The sequence below is a fragment of the Oryzias melastigma genome, linkage group LG9 (assembly GCF_002922805.2).
Source record: "Oryzias melastigma strain HK-1 linkage group LG9, ASM292280v2, whole genome shotgun sequence".
NCBI lineage: Eukaryota > Metazoa > Chordata > Actinopteri > Beloniformes > Adrianichthyidae > Oryzias > Oryzias melastigma.
In genome coordinates this window covers 21895879-21917662 of record NC_050520.1, presented here as the reverse complement: position 1 = coordinate 21917662, position 21784 = coordinate 21895879, and the positions used below count along the sequence as shown (strand labels likewise).

At 38.4% G+C, this 21784-nt stretch overlaps 1 protein-coding gene across 1 annotated transcript in view; it reads left to right on the top strand.

Annotated features, from left to right (window-relative positions):
* kiaa0825 (KIAA0825 ortholog) overlaps positions 1–21784 on the top strand; it is a 131274-nt gene that overhangs the window by 13485 nt on the left and 96005 nt on the right. Inside the window, exons 7-11 of the mRNA XM_024276128.2 lie at positions 10880–11047; positions 13779–13840; positions 15445–15693; positions 19255–19532; positions 21323–21473. Of these exons, the coding sequence (XP_024131896.1) occupies positions 10880–11047; positions 13779–13840; positions 15445–15693; positions 19255–19532; positions 21323–21473 (908 nt within the window). The remainder of the gene's footprint in view (positions 1–10879; positions 11048–13778; positions 13841–15444; positions 15694–19254; positions 19533–21322; positions 21474–21784) is intronic.

Genomic DNA, 21784 nt, shown 5'->3' with positions numbered 1-21784 from the left:
GTTTAGTTGACTTGCTAGCTTGTTTTTTATTCTTTGGCTATCTGAATAATTGTTCGTATGATGCCCTCATATATTAGATTCCTCCCATGTTTCATGAAACTATATATGGTTACGGTGGTGAAGCGTCCATATATTCAGTCTATTATTGTTATCCATTATGTTACTATGATTTGCCTTTGAAGATTCAATATCAGTTCTTGTTCCCATATTTTGTTAAATATCATTTTTCTAAAAGTCTGACATATATATGATTTTTTTTTCTTCTTCTTTATCATGCTATTTTTTTTTTTCTTTTTTGCTACTGCCTGTTACACTCAAGAGTAACTTGAAGTCCAAAAAAAATACAGTTTTATCGAATAAACGGTCAAAACCTTTGACGTCGATCAAAACTCTAAGCTCATGTTGTGCCGGTGGCAATTCTCATTATACATCAACATTAGACAGTTTAATAACCATATCTGCAAAAATATTTTAGTGATGTCTATTAATTAAGCTGTTTTTGACTTTGATTTTGTTGTTCAACGATGAGGAAAGAAAACTCTGTACAGACAGGTTGCCAGGAAATAAAATAGCCTTGCTCTTTCACTATTTACACCAGTGACATGACATTGAGAAAATGTAATAAAGGCAAATTATTATTTCATTTTAAAACTTGGTTATCTGCCCAAAAATATTTCAGGTTCCCTAGAAATTGGGAGAGATGAAAAGCAGCAGTTGTTGCTGGAAGGCCTAAATGAACTTCTGCAGGACGTGTTGCAGTGATGGCTCCTTTATGGGCACAATGCCACTTCATATACATCATTTCCACAAACTTGTATTGGTTTTTGCACGAGAGGTAAATTTTCCCTAAGCAAACAAAGGAACAAACAAACAAATAAACAATAAAAAAACCCTAAGTGTTTGTCAGCCATTGTTTACTTTTTTGAAATTGGTGCACATGCCAGCTTCCCTGCGGATTAGGGGTGGGAGTACTTTTGCATCTGCCATTCTTCGATAAACACACTACTACCTTTATTTTCCTTTTTTTCTCTCTCTCCCTCCTTTTTTCTTTTTCCCTTCGTCTCTGTCTTTCCATCTCCCCCCTTGGTTTTTACTTTCCCTCTCCTTAAATGTGAGATGAGAGGAGGCAGCCAGGATAATTGGCCATGCGTCAGTTGGGCTGTTTGATCACGTAACGTGGCGGAGGCTACACACCTACGTGCCGCTCAACAAACCGTCAAATGTAGCACCGGAGGCAGAACACGGCTCCAAAGGGAGCGAGGGATCCGTGCTGTGTAATGATGGTAAAATGGAGCAGTTTTGCCTGTGCTGGTTTTACTTAAGTGTTTGTGTGGATGTGTGTGTGTTTAAGTAGCACTTGCTACTACAATTGGGATTACCTTCTTTTTTTTTTTTTTTTTTTTTGTTCATGCTTTAAGGCTCCCTCTAAGAAAAAAAAGTTAAGAAACCACATACTCACTTCAAGTGCGACGCAGTGGCTCTTAAAGAACCAGAGATGCCAACCAAATCTGCTTAAACGCACTGGGGTTTCTACAGTATGCCACATACCTAATTATTGAGACAATTATGACAGTGGAAAAAAAACAAAGTCATTGTCTCTTTCATAAGTATTCCATGACTTCTTAGATCTCTCCCTTCTCCCCTGCTGTGATATTGTTTATTTCTGAAGCAGAGGCAGGTGGTATGTATATTTTGATAAGAGCCACGCCAGGGAGACTCTGTAGGCTCCCAGGGGAGCAGCACTGTCTGTAGTATCAGCCACTGTCAAACCACTGAACCATTTAACAGCTTGCACAGCAAGATCCACCTCTTCTTTTAACCCCACTGACTCCAAAGCTCCCTCTGACATTTCACCTGGACAGATGTGAAGGTTCGCTCCTCCCCGAATCTTTTTTCTTTCTCTCACGCCGCTGTCTTCTCCACTTTTTTTTCTTAAGCCATTTTTCTGTACTTTTCAAAGTGTAATTGAGTGAACAGAGAGACAGGAAATTGGCTGAAACAGGTTGGTCGGTAAGGAGCAATACTAACATGCTTCAGTGGCAGTGGGAGAGTGGCCGGCTCAGGACGACACCAACGTTTCTGTCTTTGCTTGGTGTGACGCCCACATAAATAGTGTGAATTAGAGGTTTATCCTGTGATCTTATAAATCTACCATGTAGTTTTTACGACATTTTGAAAATTTGGTAAATCCCAAATCTTTCATTTTACCAACCCTTTATGTCTGTAAGGTAAACCAGTTCCTTTTTCAAATTTATTTTATTTTGAAATATATTAAAATTGTGTCTTAGCTTTTTAAGAGATTGGACCTTCATATCAGTTTGGGGCAGGGGTGTTAAACACAGAAAGCCAAAATCCAAAGCCCACTTTAGGTCGCGGGCCGAACAGGAGAAACATTTATTGAACATGCTAAAACTGAATTTTTAAAAAAACTTTAAAAATGTAATGTTTTAACATAACTATGAATTATAACAGACAGGAATATTATTCCTGAATAAATCAAGTTAAACTTTAAATAACTTTCGATATTTTACTAAATATATTTTGTCAAAATTTACAAGTTAGAAATAAGCGCAAGACAACATCGGTCCATTTATAACAAAACTTGACTTTGACAAATGTGGTTTAGGATGCCTATAATACACCTAAATAAGAGTTGACCTGTGGCAAAATACAATATAATTATTATAGTTTATTATTGTACACATTTAAATAACTTTCTAAGTCCCACCAATCATCTTGTCTTCTATTTTGAAAGTGTTCTCCGTGGTCTTGGAATTATGATAGGCTGTTTTTTGCCCAAAAAAACCTGCCCTTTTCTAAGACATAGTTTCTACAGAGCCGAATTCACCTCTGGGGAGTCATGGGCAGAACTGTTGTTGCCGGGTAAGCCCACCCCCATTTCCCATCATTCATTTGCTTACACTACCGATACAACAAAAGGGCGAGCAATGTTGGGGGCTATGTAGCCACACAGTTTTGAGCCGCATGGCAGCTCAGATGATGAAAATGAAGACACACATGGATCTATCCTTCCACATCACTGTTACAAGCTTTTTCCAACAGCATTTTGTTGTTTGCAATTTCAGTAAGGATATACCAGCAAGTGCAATTTTTAAGTTGAATTTTGTTTATATGTGTCTTCAATCATGAAAAGAATGCTACAAGAATATACTAAAAACACGCTGTAAATTGGCTCATTAAAAATCCATAAATAGGTCTTAAATGTTGAGAAAACCATTTCATGTTGTTTATATATGATTTTCAGAAAGTATATTTTAGTGGCATGCTGTTTTAGTCTAAAACAAAAGTGCTTGTTATCACATTTGCTTGTTTGTTTTTGTCTTGCTTTTATTTTTTATCACTTTGAGTTATGTCATTTGGAGAAGTGCTTTGCAATCAAAGTCTGATTTGATTACAGTTTTGTTAAATATTCCACCAGATTCTGTTTGAGTTAATGAATAGATGACAGGACGGTTACATACTTTTCTCATCCCTATTTTATAAAAAAACTAAAACATAACTATAACAAAAGTAATAAGAAAATACAATAAAAAAGATTCACCTTTGTTGTTTTTACCTCTACCCATTAGGTCAATATTGGTCTATTTATCTTTCAGTTGATTACTCTAGTGTGCATGTGTGCACTTTTTGCAGCTATATACATATTTTTTCCATCTTCTTTGCATTTGCAGGCATGGCGGATCCCTTTTTCTTTTGGACATCAAAAACTGTCGTTCCATCTTCTTTGAATTACACACACTCTGTCCCCGAACAATCGACCATAGGAGTAAAGTTGAGTTTGAAAAGTTCTCCTCAAACACGTAGCCACAACATTCTGATAGCAGTTATTTGAATTCACGTCCACTAATTTCCCCCATATGACCACGCTGACAGCTCCCGATAGATAAAAAAAGGGATTCGGTTAGAACATGTATTGGAAGCACATTGGCCACCGCCGCACCCCACTCCTCACCCTCTCTAGCTCTTTGAACTCTTTCTTAAAGACGGCACTGCAGCCTATTCAGCATGGGGAGAGATTCTTTAGTGACGAGAGATAGCTCGGCTGAGGCTCTGACTGCCACTGGAGGTGCTTGTGGGGATTGTGGCTACTTGGGAATGACGTTTGTTAATATTTAATAAGAGCAGCTCCTCACTAGATCATATCTCTGGCAGAGTTTATACACACTGTCAGCCGGGGACGTGCACCCGCATGCTGCCAAATAATTATGGAGTAGTGGGGTTTGTGTGTCACTGTATACATGTGAGCTTTGTGTTTCGCTTTCTGGGTGATGGTTTTTAAACGCCTCCGTTAAACTTTGTTTAAGGATGTTACCACCCAGCCGAGGTGATTTTTTACTAATCGTAATGAGAAAATCTAGAGCCCCTCTCCTTCAGTTGTTTATGTGTGTGCCAGAGATCATTTTCTCTAAACTGCAACTCTAATGAAATTGCTGAAAAGATTGTGTTTCACAGCCCTTGAGAATGTGTATTATGCATTTCATTTATTTTTCTTCATATCCTCTGAGTGGGCACAATGGCTTTTGTGCATCACTCTTGAGCAGCTCAAGGATATGAACATTTTCCTGGCACCTTCTTTTGAGAAAGCGCCGGCAAAAATGGCTGGCTCATTGAGAGCAGCCTGCACTTCATGATGAAGAGTCAGTGTGATTTGCTGAGGACTTGAAAACAATATTGCGAACAAGGGCACTAAACAAGTGTGATTTAATGAAATGTTTCTATCAGGACGGGGCACTCTTTTATTTTCTTTATTTCTGGTTACTCGATTCAAGTGCACAGAGAAGGCCAAAGGAACATTAACCATTGTTCTGCAGTCACGGCGACATTAACTAAATACACATTGAAAATACTATTTCAAAAAAACTTTTAAGCAAAGGAATTTTATGTTTAGCTCTGAAAATTTCCACAACTACACACTTTCTGGCTAACCATGCTCTGTACATTGAGATATCAGATATGGCTGTTTTCTCCTTCTGTGAAGGCCAGGTGACCTCTGTTGTAGCTTGGTTGGACGGCACCCAACGTGCCACAAGAGACCAGCTTTATGTGTGTGTGCACGTCAGGGGAGTTCACGTGTCCTAGTGTATATCTGGGAATAACAGCAGTAGACTCGCCATATTAAGGCTGTCTCAGTAAGCAGTCGGCCGAAACTGACAACGAGGGTCCTAGCTGTCACGGGGCCTAGCGGGAGGTCCACCGTGGCTCAGGGCCTCCTCTGCTTCCACGTACACACTGATGCATGCCCAGACGTACCCCGAGGCACCCACATGACCCTGCTTCACACCCCTGTGAGACGATCTCACAAGGAAACAAAAATCCACAGAAAGTAGAACACACTAAAGTGCTGTAGCATTGCAACATGTTTTTGGAAAGAAAAAGCTAATGATTAAAAATGAACGAGTCAGCATTTGATCATCTGTAGCAACATAGTTGATTGGATTTATAGAGACATAGTTACATTCATATAAAATTGATAAATATTAGTATTAAACAAATACACAATGTGCTAAGAAAACAAACAAAAAACTTTGGATGTTAGATAGCATGTGATAGAAATTACACGCCAAAACAATTAAAATACATGAAAAAAGTATTATACTTAAGTGACTAATAATATTGAAGCCTTTCTGAAATCTACTTTTTTAGGTTGCAATAGTCCAGAAAAATGATTCAAACACCTAAATTACTACACAACTCTTTTTTATATATTTTTACATTTCTGTTTTATTTTGGAAATTGCCCACTGCTAAGTTTTGTTTCGCTGTAATGTTGAAGCCCAGCGCACAAGTGTTCTGGATTTTGCTCTCTTTGAAGTAAATAGCAAATTGCAGAGCAAGTCTCACCTTTAGAATTGTATTGACAATTAGGACTGTAAATCTGCATTTTGTTCTTTTTCAATGCAATCTTTTAGATTCAGGATGAACTCTTTTCATCTGGATCTAGAAATCCTACCACGTCCATCTGTTTTTAGAGTGCACACAAATAGGTGTGCATGTTTGTAGACGGGAGGTGAATGAGTTCTATCAGACCGGAGTCTGGTTTGGTCCAGCTGCATTACATGACAAAAAGTTTGGAGACATAGCGCACAGTGGTTTTTGTTTGTTTCCAGTTATTCTCAGTGTAAATCCAAACTGACACTGCCATTTTCATATTTTCTGACCTTGTATTTTTAGAGCTGACTACTCGTCATAGTTTGCCGACATTGTTGTCTCAGGGGAATCCCTATTTTCTTTATTTCTTTCCTTCCCCCAGTGAGATACATATTCATTCACCAAGTATATTTTGGTTTTAGTCAGGGAGAAACATTGGGTGAGAAATATCCTCAGACAAAGAGTTGTGTTCCATCCTTTAATCAAAATCCACATTCTCTGATGGCAAAATGCTTTTTTCTTCTTGCGATGAGTCCTGACTGATTTTGACTCAACCACTCACACATATTTAAATCAAGGGTGATCATATTGTTTAATATCCTCATTTAACTTTTTTAGTAACCTGATTACTTTACCTTTGAAAAAAAAATAGTTTAAAAATAATTTGTTAACCTTGTCCTTTCAAGAAAATATTTCCTTTCACAATTTCATTCTCAAATAATTCAAGTTTTGGTCACAGGACAACAGAAGGCTAAAATGTTAAAAAATAAAGTAATGTATAAGTATTTACTAAGACAGACTAAATGTAACTGGCCTTTTTAAATAGTGACATGGGGGGGGTATAAGCTTAAACTTAGGTTATGTCCAATTTCCCTCCCTAACCCTTAATAGACTATATAGCGCAGGACTATTCAGACACATGCTCACTTCTTTTAAATTTTTTTAAACAGCAAATAAAATATAAATCATTTGCTAAAGTAAAAACCTAATAAATATGGCAATCTAATCAAGACTATGTATGAATCAAATATGTTCTGTTGTTTTAAACTCATAAAATACATGTAAATACTTTTTTTTTTCAAATGACAAATCGTTCAAATGCAATGCATTGTGGTCTATATTTGTCAATCTAGTGAACTTCGGTGCACACTGTTTTTTTGCAGCGGTCGGGGAAATTTCTGAGTATTCTTGGCTATTTCCTAATACCTTCACTACTAACTATATAGTGCACTCTATAGTGTGTTTGCCATTTTGTAGTGCTGTCCGAATATACAATTCTAAAACTGGGTGCTGTAGAAATTTCCCAGAAGTCTCTGCGAAAAACACATTGATGCTAACTTTATTTTTCATTTTTGTATTTTTTAAAAACTTTATTTAACCAGGGTGGATCCCATTGAGATTTAAAACCTCTTTTTCAAGGGAGCCCTGGGGAAGCATCATTGGCATTTATTGGCAAAAATAGACCACAATGCATTGTGTTTGAGCATTTTTGCCAATAAATAAATAAATAAATAAATAAAAAACAAAACAAAAGCATGAACATTTTCATGATTGGAACTCAGTGGATTCATAAATAGTTGTCGTAAAATACTCATTTCAATTAGATATTCACTTCGTGAAATTAGTAACATCATATCTGCCTTAAAAAAATAAAAAAATAAATAAAAAAGATAGTAAGCATGCTGTCCAAATGGTTTTAAAATCTAGAGCACTATATAGCTTTTTAGGAGTTAGAGATGAAGTGGGAATTAAGACATAACTGTGGTCTGATATCCTTACAAAATGGCAAACAGGCTATAAAGTGCACTTAGTAGTGAGTAGTGAAGGAATTTAGACTCAACCTGAATCAGATTTGATTATTAGATGCAGGTGAAACTAATCAGAACAGGAAGACCAAGGAACATAATGAAGGAAAATGATAAAAGACACAAAGTACAAGTAATTAATTAGTAACCGCTTTGCTTACCAGTACATCAAAACTAAATGTTACACCCCACCTTTGTTCTGTTAGACCACTCAGAAACAGCAAGCTCATCTGCACACGTTGTGATCACGTGATAAGATGCAAGCCAGCTGGACTGTGTGGCAAGATAGATGTAGAAAGTCCCCCTCAGATGGTCTGATTTACACAGGAAGAAAGAAAGGAAAATGAGTGCCAGAGGATGAAAGTGTGAGGGATAGTGTGCTGGAGAGAAATTAAATCAGCGACTAAATTATTGCATGATTGCTCATTCCCCAAAGACTTTGGCATCATTTGCTAGAAAGTGTCTAATAATTGGTTTTCGGCCATGTCAGACACACGCAATTCCCCCTACTAATGGCTCTGTTAGGAGGAAGCAGGCCTCGTGGGTCAAAGAAGGACAAAAAGAAAAAAAAAATAGCCAGACAGCAAAAAACACAGCATACCCTTGTCCTTTTCTTCTCTTTTCCTCAGTTAAACAAGCGCATGAGAAAGGAGAAAAGACAGACACAGAGAATGGGAAAGATGGCAAGTAGTGTGTATGTGAGCGAAGAGGAAATGAAGTGGCAATAAGTGCAGCCAAAGGGGAAATGCTCTTCACCGTGAGTTTAATACATCAAACTGGGGATTTGGCAGCCCGCCACACAGCAATTGTTTACCTTTTTGCACACTGGCTGCATCTGTTCTGTTTTGTAAACGGCACTAAACTATTCGCCCGTAAACACCGGAATCAATAACAACTGCTAAGGGAATTCCCTTATCCCGCCTCCCGCTCTCCTCCTCATGTTTTCATCCCTAACCACCATCCCTTTTCCTTCTCCTAGATCTTTTTTTTTTTTTTTCATTCTCCAGACTCCCTCTCTATTTTCTGCCAGTCAGGACCAGTGTGTTATTGTGTTTGTTTTTGTGTGAGAAGCAGCAGACGTAATGCAGACAGGAAGCCCAAAAGCATTTCTTTATTTTACATTGGAATTTGTAGGGTTTGGAAGCTACAAAAAAATTCACCTTTTCAAATTCTTAAACAAGTGAATGACTAAATAACATTTAGTTTTTGCTTGTAAAAACTGACAGCTTTTATGATAATCACAGCACTACCCCCCATTTATCCCCCTGTTCTCTAGAACATCTCCACGCTGTAATGTCATGTGGAGAAGCTCTTATATAAACATATAATCTTTGCTCTGTTCTCAGCACCAGCTCTTCCTTTATTGATTCTCAGCGCTTTGACCTTTGGTTGAACTCCTATGGCTGTTAATGCCCCCTCTTCATTCTGCTCTTTGAGACGTGCTATGTACTATGCGCTGTATGACACACCTGGGTGCTTTTAAGCACACCCTCTCCATCAAGCGGCTATGGAAGCTTCCATTTGGCCTCACTGTTGTGACAAAGGTATAATGAGGTTTAGATGGCTTTGTACTCCACTGCTATGGCTGTAGGCCTATTTGGCTACGGGGACGCCTATAAATACATATACAGCTAGTGTGGCAGAGCCCAATAAGATACTCAGAGACACAATATTGTCAAACATCAAGGTCATCTGCCATTATCGGGAGTGTGATTTAGTCATGGAGGGAAGGGTCACGGGTTGATGGAACTTGAAGTAAAATGAATGGGAAGCTGGAAGGGGTTGATGTTCCCCTTCCGACAAGAACATAAGACAATTTGGACCGGAGTGTGTCGATTAGTTTCATGTAAATTTTCCAGCATCTGTACTTTGACTCCTGCGCTAACTTGATCTTTCAGTGACTTAAGGATAGGACAGAATTGATTGTGCTGACGTGAGCGGGCAAGTTAGGGAACTATGCAGACGCATGTGTGTCCACCAGGTCACACGCTCACACATGCCGGATGAGAGTCTCTCCAGCTCTGACTCCCACTGGACCCTATTACAGAAAGGCAGCAGACCCATGCAGCTTAATTACACGCAAACACAAATGCAAGCACACACATTTAAACACACCCCAGATAATTACACACCTACTCACCTGCGATTTCATACATGCACGCACACAGGCCTGCACATAAATACATTTATACGCCTGGAGTTGCAGACACAAACAATCTTGAGGTTAGGAAATACTCCATAGTAACCACAGTGTCTGGTTGTCGTGTTGACAATTATCTTACAGGACTGACATGTGCAAATGTGTGTGAAAGTGTCGTCTGCAAATAAAGTTATTCATAACGACCTGCATTACATGCACATAAACATGCGTGTGCACACACTCCAGGCACAAAACACACACACACTGTGACTCACACTCATTAATACACATGTAAACATGCACAAGTGCCCACACGCAACACAGTGAATCAAACCTCATGCATGATTAAACCAGGCATCCTTGGGGACACTGCTGTTGTCATATTGTCAGATTTTGTTCAAATATATAGCAAAATTACATTTGAATCCAGAGGCAATAACATTACAATTATCGGAAAAGGACCTCCTCCTTTTTTTCCATCCGAATGCTCAATCATCTCCATGCTTTCAGAGCTGGGGCTAATTCTGAGCTCATCCATCCCCTGGTGCCTTTGCAGTTGAGGAGCTCATTTAAGTGGACTCACAAAAGTTTTTGTGTATATGTCTCGGCGCATGGCAACGCATCATCCCAGCTGCCTATTCTCCGGCTTAATGCGGAACATCCCCGGGGTGATGGCTTTGGCAGCCTCCAAAATGGGAAATCCATATTTGCTGTGGGGGTCATCGGCGGGTTACGGGGAGAAAAGTTTTTGTGCTGGGAGGGAAGGATATGCATGTGTGACTTCTCAGAGGGCAAAGTTTTGCATAATTTTTCACCGTCTCTTTGTTTTTGTTGCGCTTTGGGACGACATGAATGGCTCGATATTTACAAGAGGCAGCAAGTTGTTGAGCGGGTGATGCTGATGAGTGCATGCAGACGGTGCAATTTGACAAAAAAAAAACCACAGTCTTTTGAAATTCCCCTTTTTGAACTGTACGCCGCATCACATGTGTCCGTCATACATCTAGAAATTGTTTGATCCGTCTTCTCCTCTGCTTCCTTCACAGCACCTATGGAGCTCCCTATAAAAGCCAGGAGCTTTAGCTTGACCTCTCATCAGCTTAAAGCCTTAAACCAGCTGGCCTGTGCACTGCTGAAGTTTGAGAGCGACCTACGGGAGCTGGTCACCAACATGACATTCATCGACTGTATGGGGGACACCCCCCGGGTAAAAGGTACAGCTCCATTCCAACACACACACACATTTGCCAATACATTTCTCAAGAAGAAAAAGACGCAAAAGCATTTCCAAAGGTCTTAGAATTAATCAGTTTTTAGCCAAAATAAAAAAAAAACTGAGTTGTTTTCTGGGACATAGTTTCTGCAGAGCGGCAGTAGTTCATTAGAAATTTGTCTCTGAGTTGTGGGCTATTAGAGTAAGCCTGCTCCACTTCCCATGATCCATCTGTTTACATGCTCTGCCCCTAGCTGACAACCTAAGATTAACGGTGCAACAAAAATGGCGAGCAATATTAGATCCATCATCCATACAGTTTTGAGCCAGCTGAGACGAGGAAAATGAAGAGGTACATGGATGTCTTTATTTGCAGCTGGATGCATCAGAATGGAGCAGAGCAGAGAGCTTATTGTAGCCTGCCGACTGTAGGACCCACGTCACAACTACAACTTTTTCCAACTTCTTCTTTTTTTTAGTCTGCTCCTGATTAACAGTGCAGATCTGTCTCATAAGAAGAGTCCCACAATAACATGTTAAAAACTTCAGAGTCGGTCTTCAAGGCATTTAAGGCATAGACAATGTTCCCATACTTTTAAAAAAAGTGCAACATTTTGTAAAAATATTGCCATTAAATGCAGAAAATTATTAATGTATTTTCTGGACTATAAAGCGCACCTGTATATAAGCTGCATCCACTCTATTAAAAAAAATAAAATACTAACCGCAGCAGACTATAAGCCACATATGTCTACGTTGAAAAATTTGATATTTACTGCATGTGTTGAACGATTTTGGACATGTATTTACCTGAACAGATTCTTTCTGAACATTTTTCACCTGCTCTCTGTGTGTTCACCAAGTACTCCAGGACATTTTCAAGTTCAGGCCACCTGCTTTTATGTCCTCTGAAAGCTTTTCTCAACTTTTGGCAAGGCACAAGCTCTTCTCACTGCCGCCTCCAATGTCTCACCGTAGAATCATTGACTTTTGGCTAATTTAGCTCATATTTAAGTAAATATTTTTGCAAAACCGGCATGTATGAGAGATTTTTAAGCAATTTTTTACAGAAATTAAGGACAATTTCAGTGCTCTTTCGTAGTTTTTTTTTTTTTTTACAACATTTCCAGTTTTTTAGCAAATCTAATATTTTGCAAATAGCTTTTACATTTTCAGCAAAATCCCTTCAGCAATTAAAGTAAATTGTAGCCCCCTTTTTAAGCAAAAAGCATTCACACTAGCTTTATCGGAGCTAATGCAACTTTTCTAGTTTTTTATTCTAATTCCAGTTAGAGCGCCCCTAGCGGTTGAAGAAAAATCCACAGAATAGTTTGCACCTTTGTATAAGCGGCATGGTCCAAAACTTAGGAAAAAAGTAGCGGCTTATAGTCCAGAAAATACGGTAGTTGTTTTGTTGCTGAATCCACTGACAAAACAAATATTAAGATAATTAGTGCTTTTGGTCAGGTTTTCAGGTGACCTCCGCCTGCACAGCCCTCTCCGTTTATAATCATCAAAAGTGTTATACAAGTCTTAAGAATCCTTTTTCCTCTTTCCCCTTTGAACTGCCAACACAGAGATGTTAAATGAAAGCTTTTCGTGCATGGAGTAATCCCCATAAAGGTTACATTTATAAAAACAAGACTTGCAGAAAGGCTCAATTTACAGAGAGGTAAACATCTTTTAAAGGGCAGTTATCCAAATCATTAATTCCAGGCAATCAAACGACTTAATTACAAGAAATTCATCAGATGGGCTTAAAGGTCAAAAAGTGATGTGCTGGCTGCTTCCTCCTTCTTCCATTGCATGCGGTCTTGTTAAGCTAAATTGCCTTGCCTGGGGTCTTATTCTATGCTTTCTGATTAGGAAACTATGGCCTTGATGTTCACGCCATTTAATTGAAACCCAACTCGACATCCTGTATACTTGTATTTGCGGCACTCTCCTGCTCTCGCCACTCCTGCTCTGGCCACAAGGAATCGTCCCGTATATTATTACTACTATCTGGGTTCAAATCAAATCCAAACCTTAAATTTAGACTTGCAAAACCATTTCCATCAGCATTTTTTCAATTCCCCCAGAGATGTGTGCAGTCACACTCCGGTCACTGTGTCTCATTCAAGCAACATTCTCTGTGGCTGCTTAGAATAATCTTCTGTGTAGTAGTGCATAAAACTGCAGTTTGTTCTACAGCTCTGTCCCTATGCTAAAAATCCTTCCCTTTTAGTTATGAATAAACATGTTTGTGACCCTGAACAAGGAGGTTTTTATCTTTGTTGTCATGTTCACACATTCAAGGGTTCAGTGAACTGTTTTAACTAAGCTGCTGTGCCATATTATATAGTGAATGTTTGGCAATTCATCTGGCAATAAAGTACAGTGGTTGCCATTCAATACAATTGGCACTGTGTCCATGGGTTGGCTGCTTTACCATTTTCTTGTGCATTCTGAAGCTTTTGTTAGTAAATAAAAAAAAAAAAAAACTATTTGTAACATCACATTGGTTGCATGCATTTTTTTTAAATTTCAAACACAGTGGTGGAAAAATAAAACGAAAGTCCTTGATACTGAATTTTATTTAGCTAAAAATGACAAAAATGAAGAAGACCCAACAACATTTTAGTTTTAAATATTTTTTTGAGCTTGGCCAGACAACACACACACACAAAATAAGTTAATATTCAAGCATGCATTCCATATTTAAATGATGTTTTTTCTTTGTCTTTGTTTAGGCATCTTGAAGAAAAGTAGAGAGGATTTAAATGCGACACCAGACGGCAAGAAACCCACCGAGGTGACGCACAAAAGTTGCTGCTCTGTTCCAACAAGTCAAATTCATTCAATCCTTAAAAACATTTTCCACAATTATGAAGTGATTTATTTATTTATTCCCCTTGGCCTGGGGTCGGCAACCTTTAACAGTCAAAGAGCCATTCGGGCTTGTTTTCCACTGATCAAAACCTAGAAGGAGCCGCATAGTCTTACTTTAGTCTTTGAGAAATTTGGATTTGCATTCGTGACCTTTTTGTTTTTTGTTTTTTTTTAATAAAAAATAATTTTGTCTATTTTTTGGCACCAACAAAAGCAAAAATATAAAAACAAACTCGCATTTCTCAAAATTTGATTTATTTAAGCATTTTTACCGTTTATCTTTAGGAGAGGCCAAATTAGTGAAAAAGCTAGCTCGTTGCTTAATTACCAGCTGAACTCCAAATTAGCATAAAATTCCTCAGTAAGTTAAATCTGACAAAAATGTTAGCATGTTGCTAAAAATAAAAGCTAAGCTCTAAATTTTTGGAAATTAAATTAATTAATGAAATATGAGCTAAATTAGCTCCCAAAAAAGCTAGCTCGTTGCTTAAATACTAGCTAAACCACAAAATAGCCTAAAATTCCTCAGTAAACTAAATTAGTCAAAAATGTTAGCCTGTTGCTAAAATAAAAGCTAAACTCTAAATTAGCCTTAAAAACTCCAGTAGAGAACAAATTAGCCGAAAACATCCGCATGTTGCTAGATTATTTGCTAAACTCTAAATTAGCCTAAAAATTCCAGTGGACAACAAACTAGCCAGAAATGTTGGTATATTGCTAAAGTATTAGCCAAACTAATAAGAGGCCAAATTAGCCACAAAAAAAAAACCTAGCTCAATGTTCAATTACTAGCTGAACTCTTAATTAGCCTAAAATTCCTCAGTAAACTAAATTAATCAAAAAAAGTTGCTAAAATAGAAGCGAAGCTCTAAATGTTTGGAAATCACCATTTTCTTTTTCTTCAGCCAGAGAGCCACTATGGAGAGATAGAAGAGCCACGTGTGGCTCTGGAGCCACAGGTTGCAGACCTCTGGCCTTGGCTATGTATTGTGTGTTCGTTGATGAGAAAGAAACTGATCAAAAAACTGGAATTCAGTCTATTTAATCAAAGTTGGATCAAACTTGAACAGAGATCTCCGGGTCTCAGGGCATGCAAAGACAAAGAGTTATATACTGTATGTTGAAGGCGGGCTTTATATGGCTCCAGGCCAATGTTTTGTCAGGAAAGAGAGAAGCCCCAAAGTCCTTAATACCTTTTATGGTCATCTTCACCAAATCTAAAGCTTGAGTGATCAATGCTTCTGGCCCTACTTCCGCCAACAAGGTAATTTTTGGCTTTGTTTTTTAGCGGAAATGAACTGATTAGGTCCTTGAAACTTCCCCTGACTGTTTTTTTTAACTAGCTCTATTCATCAATTTGTTAGTGACAAAGTATAAAAATGTAATTATAATATTAAACAAGCCTTCATGTAACAGATTATAAAAAACCTTCATTTAGTAAAAAATATCACAATAAAAGTGTTAAAAACCTTCATTTAATATAAAAACCCTTCAGTATTCACTGTTGGTTTAACTGCTGATTTTCAGGCACAGACCCTGGAGTTTGACTGGAGTTCAGCATTTCTCGGGCTGGTCCCTCACATGGAGCATTGTGTCAAAGTAGTGCTGGATGACGCCTGTGCCAAGAGCCTTCAGCAGGAAGAGGCCTTACGCTCCTCTGGACACGCTGCTGTCACCCTGAGCCCCGTCACCGCAGACGCTGTCAGAAACCCTCATCTGAAGGAAGACTCTTTCTACAATCACTCAGAGAGAGAAACTCCAAAAATGATAGTCAAGGTAGAAGTGAAAGAAAATGTAGCTTTTTCAACTCTAAACCAACTACATTTAAGACCCATCTCATGCAAGTTTTTTATTCATTTTGTTCTTTCTGTTGTATTTCTGTCTTTAAATGAGACTGACCTTCCAAATTCAATTTCACTGAAAAATGCACCCACAGAATGAAGCAAATATTTCAGATTTGTGTCTGTTTTCAGTAAGTTCTGTTGCATGTTTTCACAGATATGGCGTTCTGTCTTCTTTTTAAAATGCAAATTTTACTAGTGATATTTCCCTTTTTATTCCTCATTTGTTGAACAAGGTGTGATTCATGTTTTTACCACAAGTAACATGCATATTAAGTTGCATGACTTATTTGGTTCAGAATCAACCTTTGGAAAAGGCTTTGGCTTGTCACTCCTCCTGTGAACAAACTCATTTCCCACACACTGTAGTCCCTGTTCTGCTCATCCTTCTTTATTACTATCTGACTGAACAATGTGGGTTACACACAACAAATAGACTCAGGGAGATTAATGTTTTTTTGTGGCCGCAGCGGAAAGCTCCTGTGATAATAGAGAGCCCGGATGATTTGGGCCTGACACAGTTGACACCCTGGATCAGAAAGGATCCTTGGGTAGAGTCATCAATACTACTTGAGATGAGGACTCCAGGGACAAAAGAGAGACAGGAAGAAACCAAGACCCAGTGTGAGTGATATTATAAGGGCAAGATTATATGTAGAAAAAAGGCATTGAATGGGAGAAATGAGGGATATAGGGTGTACTAATGATAGAAAGAAGTATCAAAAAGGCGGAATGATCAGTGTAGCAAACAGGATAAAGAAGGGATAGCTTCAGTGAAGGGATGAAAAGAGAGGGCCTGGGAAATGGCAAGGAGAGGGGAAGTAGACATTAGAGATTGACTTTTCTCAGGAAGAAGGCCGGTGTTTGATTTGAAATTGGGCTTAGGATCTAACTCCTCAAAGATCTCCAGTGTTTTGGGCTGGACAGCTGCGTTCCTTCTGGCACTTTTTCTTTCCTCTTTTAATACCAGTGAACAACTTTTCAGAGAAGTCCACCCGGAACTTTGTGAAAGTTTCCTCAACTCGCATTCTTTCTCTCGGCGCTCTGCTTCCCACTTCTCTCCTGTGCGCTGTGATAGACGTAGTCTCTTATCATTACCGCTTCACCTTTCCTCCTCCTCCTCCTTCCACTCTTTTCCTAGAGCCTTTTTTTGCTTTGACAGTATTTGTGGCTCTCATTGCTAACTAGTGTCAGAATTTGTGCTCAGGAGCAGTACAATGTAGTTATGTGTAGGTCAGTGCTTCAAAGATGAGATCCTTTCAGCCCAAAGGTTACGCTTGAATGTATTTGCATCCAATAAAACTGAGCAGGAGGGGGACATTTGCTTCAATCCTTGAAAGGCACCACCGCTTAAAACTAGCTTTCCATCTGAAATGCTTCAATTTGTGATCATTTTTATAAAACATTCTTTTTATTTTCTTGATATTTGTTTTAAAAAGCAGATACCTTTATTCAACAACTTCAATTTACCCTTTTGTTGAAACTTAGACTTAAATTCTTCCGTGTTGCTTCAAGCTCTGTCACCTTTATTCAAGCTTTCTATAATAACAACACAAGTGCTTTTTCATTCACTGAAGTGGCTGATTGTTTGTTCTTTTTCAACACTTTTCTCTACCAACACAGGCCTCACTGACACTTCAAATTGTGTTACATCTCTTCACCTTGCTGTAATAGTCTTGGTGGGATTCTTGCCTTTGATCACTGCTGGTTAAATTAGAATACTGACTTTGACGCAAGTACATAAGTGTGACTATTTCTTGAAGTTTTTGTTTTTTTCAATATACATTTCTATAAATTATTGTAGCATTGGAGGGTGTAGTGGCCTTACTGTCACGATGGCTAATATTCCAAGGCTACACTTATTTTACAGGAACAATAGTGATTTATATATATATATATATATATATATAAATACTATATCTCTTGTATCTCAGTCAAACTTCTAACCACTTCCTATGAGGGCATCATATACTATGTGCCAATGATACACATTCTCACTTCCAACTCATTACATATGGACGTATGGTTCGGGCCCCCTCTATGTCACTTTTTGACATTTTGGGTGTCTCTACCTTTGACATGCTAACTGTCCCCAATAAATCAGGCATCCCCAACCCTCGGGACACAGTACCGAATTCAGAACCAGTACCGAGTTGGAATTAGGGTACCAGTAGTGGTGCGGTACGCGTCTTAGGGACCCCTAATTATCTTAAGCATTTTTTTCCCTGTCTGCGGCCCTTAGAAAGGTACCAGTTTGTGTCCCAAGGGTTGGGGACCCCTGATGAGTATATGCATTTTTTCCTGGTCTGTAGACAGTACCAAGTGGCCTTTGGACCGGTATCAGTTCTTGTCCCGAAGGTCTGGGGACCCCTGATTAGCATATGACTTTTTTCCCCTGTCCTGGTACCAAGTGGCCCTCGGACCGGCACTGGTCCGCCTTCCGAAGGTTGGAGACCCCTGATTAGCGTATGCATATTTTTACCTGTCTGTGGCCTGTACCAAGCAGCCCACAGACCAGTACCAGTTTGTGTCCCGAGGGTTGCGAATCCCTCATTCAATTGGAACAGCCAGCACGTCAATAAATGAGGAGTCTGGGACACCCAAAAAGTCAAAAAGTGGCGTGGAGGGGGTCTGAACCATACGTCCATATATGAAGAGTTGGGAAATGTGTTTGCACATACCGTATACTGAATGAAAACGTCTATTTACTGTAGATTTAGATTCTTTAGTTTGATTTGCCTTTACAGTTTCTTCTAGAGACATATTTTGCACCATGACTTCTTCAAAGGTGTGATCATTTCACACTCACATTCTACTCTTTACCTGATAGTCCTGTGTTGTTTGCAGTGTGATGTCAAAAAGAAACACACAATATATGGTAGCAGTGGCATTTGTGCACAAATCTTTCAATACAGAAGATTTTTATTTTGGTTTGTTTTCACACATGCTATTATTATCAGCTTTTACACCATCGCCTTCCAGCAAGTTGAATTAAAAAGAGAATCAGTTAAAATTACTGTGAAAAATTCACTTTTAGCTTTGTTTTAATCTCCACAATGTTACATTATCATATTTTAGAAAAATACATAAAAAGTTTGAGCGATATTTTTACATTTTGTGATCAGCCTGACTTTTGGTATTCCGAACAGAGAAAGATATTAATTGTTTTCTGCTTTATTCATTTAGTATAAAGTGCTAAAATATCTCATGTCTTTAATACTGACTGCCCTCAATTTACAAAGATGTTTCATTCTGAGTTTGGAAAGTGGGAGCTGCGCTTTATAGGATAGGACTGATGGACTGATGTATCTTTAATGATTTTGCAGCACTATCACTATCACTGTTATCACTGTTTTTTTTTTTGTTTTTTTTTTGTTAAAATGATTTGTTAAGTGTTTGCACAAAAAAGTGGCCAAGTGTTTCATGATCAAATTTTGAACCGACTGTCATTGAACTTTTTTTCTCCATTGATGATGATTTTTTCATGTTCTTTCAGTTCTGTGCAGCGATCCTGACGGAGCTTGATGCCTTACTGCCGCTGGCAGCAGCCTGCAGGGACACGTCTCTCCTGGAGGTTCAGTCGAGCTTTGTGGAAGCATGTGGCAGGGCAGCGTTTGCCATGTTGGGGCGATTGCAGGAGAGGGCCCTTGAAGTGCCATCTTCGGCACCCCTGACCAACTTGCCTGCTCTGTTGGCCACCTGCATTTATGTTCACCAGCGACTAGAGCATTACAGTGCCAGGCTGAAGGACTCAAACTCTACAGCAACCAAAATGTAAAGAAAAGATATGTGTGTGCATATGAACATACTTTACTTATATGTATGTTAGTCAAAGAAAGTGATACATTTTCTTCATATTGACCTTTTATCTTTAAAGCGGGGGCTTTTTGAAACTTTTCAGTAACCGTTTTAAATTACTTGAATACAATATGAATAGTTGAACTTTCAAATTTCGACTTGTCATTATGACTTTCCAACAAGTATACAAACCCACACATTGTGACATTTTTTACAAAGTTATTCTAGAGGAAGTGAAGCAGTTTTCAGTCCAGTCCTCTTGAGGAACAATCAACACAATAAAAAAAGTTAATTTGGTACACCACTGGTTGCCTCATCTACAGAGCACAAGTTCTGTATGATTTCTTGGTCATTTTTCATAGAATATGAATAATAACACAAAAACCTTTTTTTCCACTCATAGTGGTTGAGTGAAGCCATTTATTGTCTAGGATTTTTTGGGGGCTCTGTTGCATCTTTCATTTAGTGCTGCACTGACATTTCTGGATCCAGAGTCATAGGGAAAGCAAAAGAGCTCTCAAAAGATCTACGGGAAAAGGTAACTGAATCGGAAACTTGGTCAAAATGGATGGCAAGATGAATGCAGCACATTATCAGAAGATACTAGAGGAAAAACGTGCACTCTTCTGCGCACTTGGACATTTCAACATGACAACAATCCAAATCACAAGGCCAAGTCCACTAGTCATTGGTTACTACAGAAAAAGGGAAAGGTTCTGGAGTGGCCGTCTCAGCCTCCTGACCTCAATAGTATTGAGCCACTTTGAGAAGATCTCAAAATGGCAGCTTGCGCAAGACAGCCAAGGAATTTTAAAATAACTTGAGGTAGAAAAATAGACAGCTTTAGCATAGAGAAAATAAAGAATCTCTACCACAACTAACAGTACAAGACTTCAAGCTGTTATTGATGCAAAAGAAGGCAATACAAGGTATTAAGAACAGGGGTATGTAAACTTTTTATCTGCGTAATTTGAAAGGTTTCTCCTTTCATTATGACTTAAAAACTGTTAACACTGTTGTTTGGCAATAAATGGCTTAATCCTACCACTAACCATGAGTAGAAAGAAAAGCTTTTTTGCTATCATTCATATTCTCTGAAAATAGCCTAGAATTCCTAATTTCTTCAAGGATATTCAAACTTATGAGCACAACTGTATCTTTGTCATTTTTGCCACATTTTTTTATAACTATAACACGAATCACCAATAATTATAATATTAATTAATTACAAACAACATGATCACACAGAGATGTTTTACAGTTTAAATACTAGATTTAAAATTTACTTTAAGAAAGCAAAGACTTTAAGCAAAAAAAAATTAATGACGGATTTTAATGAAGCTGATATTACATCTGGATTCTTTGAATTTTAAATGGCATTTGCTCTGCTTAATGTTTATACAGTCCTTCAACTGCTTCACTTTAATTTCATCTCCTTCAGTCAGAAAACACTTTTCTCACCAATCAGCCCTCTCTTTACGAGAATCATGCACCTCTAATAAAGTGTTCATTACCTCTCGAAATTATCCAGACATGCATGTTTTAGGTCAAAAACAAATTCATGCTTATCAACTGATTATCTGTTGTGTGGTCTAATTAACTCACCTTATGTTTGAGAAATGAACATCCAATCATGCAGATGATCTACAGGGCCCAGTTCTGTTTTGGATTTTGTTGCCTTTCACAATAAAATGCAGTGTGCTTTTGAGAACATTTTGAATCTTCACGTTAAGGATGCTTTTTTTTGTTTGTTTTCTTGTCTGCAGACCCTTGACTTTACTTCCTATCCAAAAGTTTCAAGACACAATAGAGGGTTTGAGAGATCAGCTGACCAGCTACTGCATTCAAGTTTGCTTGACCAGCATTTTTCATGACCCAGAGAGTCACGACTGGGCGGACCCCAAACCTTTCTATGAGGTAAAAATTCTCCTAAATTTTTCTATTATTGTTCAATTTACCAGGGCTTTTCAAGTTGCAATTTAGTATGCAAGGCTCAATTTTTATAACCAAGTATAGTTTTAACAGATCTAAAATAAAAAAGCTTTTATTTTTTTCCAGCGCTTCATCAAACAGTAATGCATAAAGCAGCTCATTTCTCCTCTTGTTTTGAAGGAGGAGGAAATTCTAATGAGGCTTGTTCTGCAAGTTCTGAGTGACTCTTGGAGTTATGCTCTAAAGCATTCTGGCTTCTTCTTTTTGTTCCTACAATACACCTTTACCTCCCCCTC